Source organism: Alligator sinensis, unplaced genomic scaffold (assembly GCF_000455745.1).
Source record: "Alligator sinensis unplaced genomic scaffold, ASM45574v1 scaffold404_1, whole genome shotgun sequence".
Classification (NCBI taxonomy): domain Eukaryota; kingdom Metazoa; phylum Chordata; order Crocodylia; family Alligatoridae; genus Alligator; species Alligator sinensis.
Window position 1 is genome coordinate 5130548 of NW_005841839.1, and position 11411 is coordinate 5141958.

Genomic DNA, 11411 nt, shown 5'->3' on the forward strand with positions numbered 1-11411 from the left:
GGGTAAAAAGCAGCCTGTTTAAATTTGCTGATGATACCAAGATTTGGGGTGAGGTGGGCACACTAGAAGGGAAGGACAGATTACAGCAGGACCTGGACAGGTTACAGGGGTGGACTAACGAAAATAGGATGGGTTTCAATACTGGCAAGTGCAGGGTGCTGTATTTGGGCAGTAGGAACCAGCAGCACACTTATAAGCTGGGAAACTCCCTTCTTGAGAGCATGGTGGCAGAAAGAGACCTTGGAGTCAGTATTGACTCCAAGATGAACATGGGCCGACAATGTGAGGTCACGATCAGTAGGGCTAACCGTACCTTGTCGTGCATCCACAGGTGCATTTCAAGTAGGGCCAAGGAGGTGATCCTCCCCCTCTATGCAACACTGGTCAGGCCGCAGCTGGAGTACTGTGTTCAGTTCTGGGCGCTGCACTTCAGGAGGGATGTGGACAGCATTGAGAGGGTCCAGAGGAGGGCCACCCGCATGATCCAGGAACAGCAGGGCCGACCCTACAAAGAGAGGCTACGGGACCTTAACCTGTTCAGCCTTCACAAGAGAAGGCTGAGGGGGGACCTGGTGGCCATCTATAGACTCACCAGGGGAGACCAGCAGGGTTTGGGAGAGACCCTGTTCCCCCTAGCGCCCCCCAGGGTAACAAGGAATAATGGCCACAAATTGTTAGAGAGTAGGTTTAGACTAGACATCCGAAGGCACTACTTCACAGTCAGGGCGGCTAGGATCTGGAACCAGCTTCCAAGGGAAGTGGTGCTGGCTCCTAGCCTGGGGGTCTTTAAGAGGAGGCTTGACGTCTACCTGGCTGGGGTCATTTGAGCCCGGTTTTCTCTCCTGCCCAGGGCAGGGGGTTGGACTCGATGATCTACAAGGTCCCTTCCGACTCTACTTCTGTGAATCTATTAATCTATTTGTGTGAGTCCAGTGGGAAAAAGCGCAGGCTCAGGGGTGACTTAGGGGCTGCCTATAAGTATATAAGGGGTGTACATCAAGATCTGGGGGAATGCCTGTTCACCAGAGCGCCCCAAGGGATGACAAGGCCAAACAGTCACAAAATCCTCCAAGACCATTTTAGGCTGGACATAAGGAAAAATTTCTTTACTGTCTGAACCCCCAAGGCCTGGAATAGACTCCGCCCAGAGGTGGTGCAAGCACCTACTCTGGACACTTTTAAGAAGCATTTGGACGTTTATCTTGCTGGGACCATTTGACTCTAGCTAACTTCCTGCCCCTGGGGCAGGGGGTTGGACTTGATGATCTTCTGAGGTCCCTTTCAGCCCTAATGTCTATGAAATCTATTCAATAATGCAGCAGGGCAACCAGCATGGATTCGTAGCAGGAAGATCATGCCTGACCAATCTGGTTTCTTTTTATGATGTGGAAGCAAAGAATGGCTGAGGCCTCAGGGGGGAAGAGAGAAATTCCTTAGACAAGAGGAAGATGACCATTAAAGCTGTCTTGGAAGACACAAGACAGATAGCCCCAAGGTGGGAAAAGCTAGTTTAGGCAACCCTTTGTCTTGAATCTATAAAAAGGTTAATTGCCCTTGCTGTAAGCAGAGAGCCAGAGGAAATCTTTCCTTTAACAGTCTCTCTCCGATAGCTATCGAAATAAAGTTTCTACCTGACCCGATTCCAAATTCTACAGCCTGTTTTTTCCACGACAATGACCAGGTTATTGATGCAGGAGTAGAGGTGGATATCGTTTTCCTGGATTTTAGCAAGGCCTTCGATACGGTATCTCATCCCATTCTCATAAATAAATTAAGAGGCTGTGACTTAGATGATTACACAGTCCGGTGGGTGGCAAATTGGCTTAGTGGTCGCACCCAGAGAGTGGTAGTTGACGGGTCGGTATTGACCTGAAAGGATGTGGGCAGTGGGGCCCTGCAGGGTTTGGTCCTTGGACCTGCACTCTTCAGTGCCTTCATCAGTGACTTGGATGTGGGTGTGAAGTGTACTCTGTCCAAGTTTGTGGATGATACTAAATTGTGGGGTGAAGTGCACACTATGGAGGGTAGTGAACGATTGCAGGCAGACCTGGACAGGTTGGAAAAGTGGGCAGAACACAATAAGATGCAGTACAACAAGGACAAGTGCATACTGGTGCACCTTGAGCGTAAAAATATCCAGCACACCTACTGGCTGGGAAATGACCCTCTCAGCAACACAGAAGCGGAAAGGGATCTCAGAGTCATTGTGGACTCCAAGATGAACATGAGTCATCAGTGTGACGAAATCATCAGCAAAGCTAACTGCACTTTATCATGTATCAGCAGATGAATGATAAATAGAACCAAGGAGGCGATACTTTCCCTCTGTGCGGCATTGGTTAGACCGCAGTTGGAGCACTGAGTCCAGTTTTGGGTGCTGTACTTTAAGAAGGATGTGGATAACTTCAAGAGGGTCCAGAGGAGGGCACTCGTATGGTTAAGGGTTTATGGGCCAAGCCCTATAAGGGGAGACTAAGGGACCTGGACCTCTTCAGCCTCTGCAAGCAAAGGCTGAGAAGTGATCTTGTGGCCGCCTACAAATTCATTAGTGGGGGCACAGCAAGGAATCAGAAATGCTCTGTTCACCAGGGCGCCTCTTGGGGTAACAAGGAATAATGGTCACAAACTGACAGAGAGGAGATTTAGGCTAGACATCAGGAAAAACTTCTTCATGGTAAGGGTGGCCAAAATTTGGAATGGGCTTCCAAGGGAGGTGATGCTCTCCCGTACCTTGGGGGTCTTTAAGAGAAAGCTGGATAGGCATCTGGCTGGGGTCTTCTGACCACTCTTTCCTGCCCAGGCAGGTGTTTGGACTTGATGATCTGTTGAGGTCCCTTCTGACCCTCGCATCTATGAATCTATGCACCCTATCAGCCTGTTTCAATAAGATTTGCATAGCACGTAATGTTAACTTCAGCTTTCTACATGAGGATGCATTTCTGTTGGTGAGAATTAATATCATCATATCTTTTCTCAAATCCATTTTTTAACTCAAATCCATTTTCTTAGGAAAGCATATGTTATGTTTGTCCCAGGGCATTTATAAATGCCAACTTTAGCCACAAGTATGGGAAAGAGGGCAGTCAGACTGGCAAGCAAAGAATATATTATAAACATAAAGTAAAAGTATACATTCATTGCCATTAGCAGATTCAACAGAAAGTAATTTTAGATTCACACATGTGGATTCAACACATTCACATGTTCCACAGCACCCTATTTCCTCATTCACTGACCACAGCCCTGTCTGTATCCTATGCTGAAACAACAGGGAAGAACAGCTCAAGCAAAGCAATTACAGCAGAGACTGAAGTCATTTTTTCTTTTAGGACAGATGCCTGTTGCTGAAACCAACCCTTTTCTTCAACAGGTGTTTTCACACAAATTTCACACAAAGTTTCAGACATTTAACACAAAGTTTCAGTACCAGCCAAGCTCCCCTTACTCCTGACATCCACAATAAAGAACTGAAGTTCTGCACGGACTCTTAAGAGCTTGCAAAGGGAGAACATCTGTCCATTTGCTTACAGAACAGACCAACCAATCCAGAGACAGCACCTCTTACCCACCTGCTGTATGGAGGCATAGAGAAATGGACTGGCTGTAGCGTGTGCTGGGGCAGTCATTGAACTCACTGGGTGTAGGGCTGCTGAGGACATAGACAGAGGGATCCTGGGTCACAGAGCAGCAGCTGCACCGGCTCATGGACACATCACCCAGCTGATACCTGAAAGAGGCAGACATACACACATAAGAAAGATAATGCAACCTGTAGCCCAGAGAATTGCATACTTGTGACCTAGTGGCAGGGTGACCCCAATGTGCAGACACCATGAACTGAAGCCATACATTTTTGCCTTCTCTATCTGAAGTAAAGGGTCTGGGAGAACAATACCCTTTCCTCCATGATCACTTGCCTTCCTGAAACAGGAAACCTAAGAGTATGTCAGACCTCCTGAAAGTGCTCTGGTCCCCACACCTCAAAAAGGATATAGAAGAACTAGAGAAGGTACAGAGAAAGGCAAAAAGGATAATTAGTAGTATATAGGGGCTTCCAAATGAAGAGAGACTGAAAAGGCTAGGTCTATTCAGTTTAGAAAAGAGACACTTAAGTGGACATATGATAAGGGTTTGCAAAATACTGAATGGTGATGAGAAAGTAAATAGGGATTTATTATTTACTATCACAATGTAAGAACTAAGGGTTACAAAATAAAACTACTAGGTAGTCAGTTTAACAAAAGGAAGGTTTTTTTCACACAGCGTGTAATTAAAGTGTGAAGCTCACTGCCACCAGCTGTTGTGGAAGCTGACAATTTAGCCAGATTCAAAAAAGGACTGGACAAGTTCTTGAAGGAAAGGGGCATCAATAGCTATTGAGCACAGGAGTTAGGGCTACAGTCTCAGAATCAGAACTTCCTAGACCAGGGGCGGGCAATTATTTCAGGCAGAGGGCCGCTTACTGAAGTTTGGCAAGCCATCGAGGGCTGCATGACAGGCAGCCAGGGGCAGATAAATATTAATTTTCTAAATTTTTTAGGGGCCCTGCGGGCTGGATAGAATGGCCCAGTGGCCCGCATCCAGCCCAAGGGCTGCCTTTTACCTGCCCCTGTCCTAGACCTTAAATGCTGGAGGCTGCAAGTGAGAGAGGAAAAGTGGCAAAAACCCTGGTCAGACACAGTTCACTCTCCGTTTCAGCTTCTTATCTCTCCCACTGGGACACAGTATACTGTACAAGATGGCCCTGTGGTATGTCATAGTAAATAGCAGTTCTCACAAGAAAAGCATGCCCTTCCTCTTCCAGCGGGCCACTCTCTCATTTCCTCACTCCCTGTTTTATTCACTATTTATTACTCAAGCTGTTGTAACTCCACAGAACATGCACCATTGGAGGCTTCTGACTAATGGCTGGGTAAGTCAGCATGAGCTGGTCTAGGGGAGATGCTTGTGTCTGGTCTCTCACTCTCTCAGTGGGATGCAGGAGCCATGTGTGGTGAGAAACAGTAGAGCAAAACAACTCATATTTAAGATGCAGGCAAAATCCTGGGAACAGGGATACAGCCCATAGCATGGACAGGTGCACAAAGTACAGCTGTTTTGCTCTTGGAGGAAGCAAATACCAGAGGTAGATTCTGTTCCAAGGTGGGGAGGAGAGGAATGAAGAAGATAGCAGAAGTGTCAAGAGTGATCAATTACCCGATAAGGAGGTTAAACTATAACTGGGTCTGATGCAGTTGACTCAACAAGTCCCAACAAGGCTTCCTCCTCATCCATAAACAACGAGCTCTTCCCAACCTTTGGAGCTGGAGCACTGGGACACTGACCTTTGGTTCTTTTCTATCAGTACCTCAGAGAAGGGGTTTCCCCCACCTCATCTATCTGTCCACCTAATTTCACCCATTCATTTCCTCATTCTACTGACCACTCTAACCCCAGCCTTTCCTTACCCCTGCTGGCTACACTTGCTTTGCCAGAGGGCTGAATATATTTGTCAGTGGAACTGTGGAGGAAATTGCATTCAAATAAATCCCCAGTGGCAGATCCAGGGGGGCATAGCAGCACAGGAACACCTCGCTTCTGACTGTGCACCACATGGACAATGAGCTCCCCGATCTCATCAGCATCTCAGCACAGCTTCTGCTGGGAACTCTGTATGGTATGTGCCCTATGCTTTGAGCTCATGAGCTGAACAGTGCAGGCTATGGCCAGAGCCCCTGCTCTTACAGAGCTTCAGAGCCCATTGGATATTCTTCATCTCTCTCCTGCCTCCTCCTCTCTGCTCCCCACCCTGGAATTCACTGGCAGGGGGAAAGAGGCTCTGGATCCCTGTGGAGCCCAAGGACTCTGGTTACAGCCTGCACTGAGGTCAGGCATGCCCTGGGACAGTGAGATTTCAAAAGTCCTCCCACTCCACATTCAAAACAATCCAAGACCTTTTCAAAAGCTAGAGAGAAAGCAAGCTATCCCAGAACAAGTGGCCAGGACAATTACCTCAGGTAGGGGAGGCAGAGATTTAAGTCCTCGGTCTGAATCAGTCAAAGGACTTGAAACTTTTGCCAGAAGACTTTCCATCAGCTCTGCCCATTGGCTCCTCTTTACCCAAGGTTATACTGCATGACTGACTTGCCCCTGGATCTATTTGGGACTGCTGAGGGGAGGAGAACCAGTTGGTCTTGTTTGGAATGACAACAGTGGACTGTGGAAAATGGTATGGATCTTATTTTGCTAGTGACAGGATTAGCCCAAGGGAGCAATAATTTTTTTGGCAGGGCAATGGAAGGTTTAAATGGGCCAAGGTGTTCCAATCCAGAATTTAAATCAAACACTTAGCTGGTGGGTGGGGTAATGCCACTGTCAGGCTTCACTAAACTTAAAAAGGATACAAAAAGTAAAGGGTTTCCACCGTGTCACCTATGGATGATGGCCATGACCAGAGGAAGAGAGGTCATACAGGAAACCCCCATGGTTGCCAGGGACTTGTTTATGTACTTCTCAAAAGCAACCAAGACCTTTTCAAGGTCAAGTGTCAGATCTCCTGGTTCAGAAAAGAAAAGAAACAGAGCAACAAAGAGTCCATCAGGTAAAACTTAACCCCTTCCCGCCTTCCTGTAGGGCGGCCTTCTCACCATTTATTCTCATAGGCGAATTTCCCTGGGGTCAGGATCTCCAGAAGCTCAGGGTCCACCCTCTCATTGTTTGTGTATACCAGTGCATCCAGTAGATTGCTTGTAGACACTGCTTGCCCCAGTGCAAAGCTGCTGCTGTTCCCAACATACAGGGCAATGGCATTGGAGCCAGTTTTAAGGAGAGGGCTGCTGGAGTTCTTTGGGAATGGCAAATCAACTGCATTCCAGGAAAGAAAAAAACACAGATTGTGAAATATACAGATTGATACAACCACCTTGGGGAGCTGGCAATGCTCCCAACGTGAAGAGAAGCAAACTGCAGCAAAGAGCATTGTTTAGGGCTTATATCAATTTCTACCTTGCATTCTAACCCTGACCCTTCTTCCCAGGTATTTGTAGTTTCATTTCTCATGACGTTTTCTTGTTTGCTGAGCTTTATCATTCGTGGTTGAGCTCAGATAAGAAATTTGGCAAAAGGGTTTAGTAGAGCTAATTCTGCTTGCATAAGGGACATGACTCTAATTTATGTGTTGTGATCAGAAAAATATTAACAAACCCCAACACAGGAGGAAGAGGGGAAGGGAAGCGCACCAGAGTGATGTAGTTCAAACTTGGCTTGGCATTTAATTCTCAATGAGCTCTGCAAAAGGAGCCCAGCATGAAAGCTGTATATACTGTAAAGTGTATACTGTAATATAAGTATATATTCTATATACTTATAGAATGAGGCCGGTTAAGAAATCCCATTTTAGCTTTAGCATTTAACTGAAAAATTGTGGTACAGAGGCCTAAGCACACAGAGATGGAATTATTTGAAAGATCTACCATAGCTCTGCTGCATTTCCTGGTTTTTTCCTCATTTTATTCAACATTCTATCTCCTCCCCACTGAAACTACCGAGGATTTAAAGATAGTATATTCATAATACTGTTAATGCTACTAGTCTCTTTTGAAAAACTTGATCCCTCACAAACAAAAGATGCCTAAGCAGATAATCAGGAGCTCTTTTCAGCTTCTCATCTGCAAATGTTACCTCTTCTATTACTGTCCTGGGGACCTGGTTCCATATAGACTCACATGCTTCTGACTGAAGTATTAACATCAGGTTCCTTGGAGGTTTCCCAAGGAGGTCTAGACCTAATGGACTAACCAGGTCTATCCCTATTTAGCTTGAAATCTGATAAGATCACAGCATAGATTCATAGATTGTAAGGGGCTGAAAGGGACCTCGAAAGATCATCGGGTCTGGCCCCCCTGCACTAGGCAGGGAAGACAACTAGGGGTGTGGTGACCCCAGCAAAGTGACCGTCCAGTCTCCTCTTGAAGATTTCCAGGGTAGGTGATTGCACCACCTCCAGAAGGAGTTTGTTCCACAATCTAGACACCCTGTGAAGGAGTATTTCCTAGAATTGATCCTGAAGCAGCCTTCCAGAAGTTTGTATCCATTACTCCTGATCTTCCCCATGCGTGCCCTGGTGAACAGTTGTTCACTGAGCTCTTGATGTATTCTCCTGACGTAGCAGTAAGCTACTACCAAGTCCCCTCTCAGCTTTCTCTTCTTTAAGCTGAAGAGGCCCAAGTCCCTCAGACTCTCCTCGTATAGTCTGCCTTGCAAGTCTCTGATCATACAGGTGGCTCTTTGGACCCTCTCAAGTTTTCCCATATCCTTGTTGAAGTGCGGCACCCAGAACTGGATGGAGTACTCCAGCAGCAGTCTCACTAGTTCTGAGTACAGTGGAAGAATCAATTCCTTGGTTTTACATGAAACACATTGGTTGATGCATGCCAGACTACTGTTTGCCCTCCTGGCTACAGCACTGCACTGACAGTTTATGTTCATAGATTCATAGATTGTTAGTGGCTGGGAGGGACCTTGCAGATCATCGGGTCTAGTCCCTCCACTCTAGGCAGGAAGACAACTGGGGTCAGGTGACCCCAGCAAGGTGACTGTCCAGTCTCCTCTTGAAAACCTCCAGGGTAGGTGACTGCACCACCTCTGGAGGGAGTTTATTCCACAGTTTGGACACCCTGACTGTAAAGGAGTTTTTTCCTGGTATTAAACCTGAAGCAGCCTTCCAGGAGTTTGTATCCATTGATCCTGGTCTTCCCCGGAGGTGCCCTAGTGAACAGTTGTTCACCGAGCTCCTGACGCACTCCCCTGATATAGCAGTAAGCTGCTATCAAGTCCCTTTTCAATCTTCTCTTCTTTAGGCTAAAGAGGCCCAGGTCCCTCAACCTTCCCTCGTATGGCTTGCTGTGCAAGTCCCTGATCATACAGGTGGCTCTTTTCTGGACCCTCTCAAGTTTTTCCATGTCCTTACTGAAATGCGGCACTCAGAACTGGATGCAGTACTCCAACTGTGGTTTCCAGTGCTGAGTGCAGCGGGAGTATCACTTCCTTAGTTTTATACAAGATGCATCAGTTGATGCATGCTATTTACCCTGCTGATCACTACCTCGCACTGACGGCTCATATTCATGCAATGATTAATCATTACCCCTAGGTCCCTTTCAGCCATGGTGCAGGTCAGGCTGTCACCTCCGAGCCTGTATGTATGTTGAGAGTCGTTTGCCTCCAGATGGAGCATCTTACACTTGGAAGTATTGAACTTCATCTGGTTCTGGTCTGCCCAAATCTCTAGCCTGTCCAGGTTCACCTGTATCTGCAACCTATCTTCTGACATGACTACACTGCCCCATAACTTGGTGTTGTCCACAAACTTGGCCAGCGAACTTTTCCCTCCCCCATCCAAATCATTGATAAAGATGTTGAAAAGCACTGATCCAAGCAGGGACCCCTGAGGGACACCACTGGCCACTTCATGCCAGGATGACACAGATCCATTAATGAGAACTCTCTGGGTCTTACACTGTAGCCTGTTTCCCACCCACTGAACCGTTGAGCAGCTGAGCCCACAATCTTTCAGTTTTCCCACAAGGATATCGTGGGATACTAGATCAAAAGCCTTTTGGAAGTCTAGGTATATAAATGTCAACCTCCTCTCCCTTGTCCAGGTGGTGAGAGACCTGGTCATAGAAGGAGATGAGATTGGTAAGACAAGACCTACCCATGATGAAGCTATGCTGGCTGTTGTTCAGAATCCTACCCTCTATGAATGAGTCACACATAGACTCCTTGATGAGTTTTTCTAGGATTTTCCCTGGGATAGAAGTTAGACTGATTGGCCTATAGTTGCCCGGGTCCTCCCTCTTCCCCTTCCTGAAGATGGGCACAATGTTGGCCCTCTTCCAATCCTCAGGGATCTGCCCTGAGCACCACAATTTTTGGAAAAGATTTGCCAGGGGTCCTGCAATGACCTCAGCCAGCTCCTTCAGCACTCTTGGGTGAAGTTCATTTGGTCTTGCTGACTTATAAATGTCTAGCTTTTCTAGTTGGTTATGCATCAGCTCAGCATCAATAGTGGGAAGGCTATCATTCCCACCATGCCCATGTGAGCCTTATCTCACATATTTTTCCCCTTGGTCCGGTGAAAAACTGAAGCAAAGTGGGAATTCAGGAGTTTGGTTTTCTCCTGGGCATCAGTTACCAGCTTTCCTGAGTTGTTAAGCAATGGCCCCACACTTCCATTTGTTTTTCCTTCTGCTCCCTACATACCTAAGGAAGGACTTCTTATTGTCCTTCATGAAACAATATGATTTATTAAATAGTTTGAATCCACTTTAACAGATATCAAACACCACTGATGGGCAGCTGGTTCTGCCAGTAGTGTAAGGTGGGGCAACCAGAGCACCAGCCCTGGGGGGCTGACTTGGTGGTGGGGGAGGGGAGGTTAGGGAGAGGGAGCAAAAATACAGCTGCTGCACTGTTGGCCTGGCCACTGTCAATGCCAGCAGGTGCTGCCCTGAGCACCATTGCTTCTCAGGGCACAAAAACTGCCCACTTATGCCTCTGGGTTCTGTAGTGAATGTAAAGCAGCACCTTTCTAATTTACTGCCAGAACACAAAACGGACAGTTCCAAAAAATGTCTTACTAAACTTGGGACAAGTAGGATTTTCAAGGGAGGTTGTCAATTTAAAAATGGTCTTTGGACAGAAAATACTTTCTCAGTTGCTTCAACAAGTGGGACTTCAGGTTACTGTTAAAAAATGAGAGAAAAATTAAAAGGAACTCTCTTTCTTTCAGAAGTACTTTCCGTTTCCTCTTTAGCTAGTTTGCACATTTGTACGAGCCTCTCACCACCTTACAGGACAGACACAAAAATCTAGCTAGATGCTTATCTGCTGCTCCATCACCCAAGCACCTCTCAGGTCTTTAAAGGTATTTCTGCAGAGAATCCGCCATGAAGAAGGGCTGTGCTACTGTCCTCAATTTACAAATTAAAAATAACTAAAACATGGACTAGGTACAGTAGGGACAATAACGGACATAGGTGCCTGACTTTTACCCATGTCCCCTTTTAAAGATGCATGTCCAAAGCTGTAATCCTGAAAGCTCCTGATTAGCTGCTATCTAGCCCTGGAGGAACGCAAATGCCAATGGTGCTTCAGTTTTTGACCTTATTGTTTCCCTGAAATCCTGCCTCTCTGTGCACCCACAAGGACCTTAATTTGACAGGGCTGAGCCTCTGCTTTCTTTAACACACAGCCTGAGGAGGAAATGGTGTAAAGCGTCTCACTTTTAGATCATTTCTAGGTCACCAGAGCATTTGGTTAGGAAGTGGGAGACCTGGTTCAATTCTCTCCTGATGGGATTCAAATCTCTCACCTTCCTGGGGAGTGCTCTGAACGAAAGCTGATAGGGGCGCTCTTCTCCCCTCCTGCTG

At 46.7% G+C, this 11411-nt stretch overlaps 1 protein-coding gene across 4 annotated transcripts in view; it reads right to left on the minus strand.

Moving 5' to 3' along the window:
- Positions 1-11411, minus strand: part of LOC102373025 — a 44144-nt gene that overhangs the window by 25242 nt on the left and 7491 nt on the right. For all 4 annotated transcript variants that reach the window (XM_025204291.1, XM_025204280.1, XM_025204285.1 and 1 more), the window contains 2 exons: positions 6627-6843; positions 3570-3727 (listed from right to left, as the gene is read on the minus strand). In XM_025204291.1, coding sequence (XP_025060076.1) covers positions 3570-3727; positions 6627-6843 — 375 coding nt within the window. The remainder of the gene's footprint in view (positions 1-3569; positions 3728-6626; positions 6844-11411) is intronic.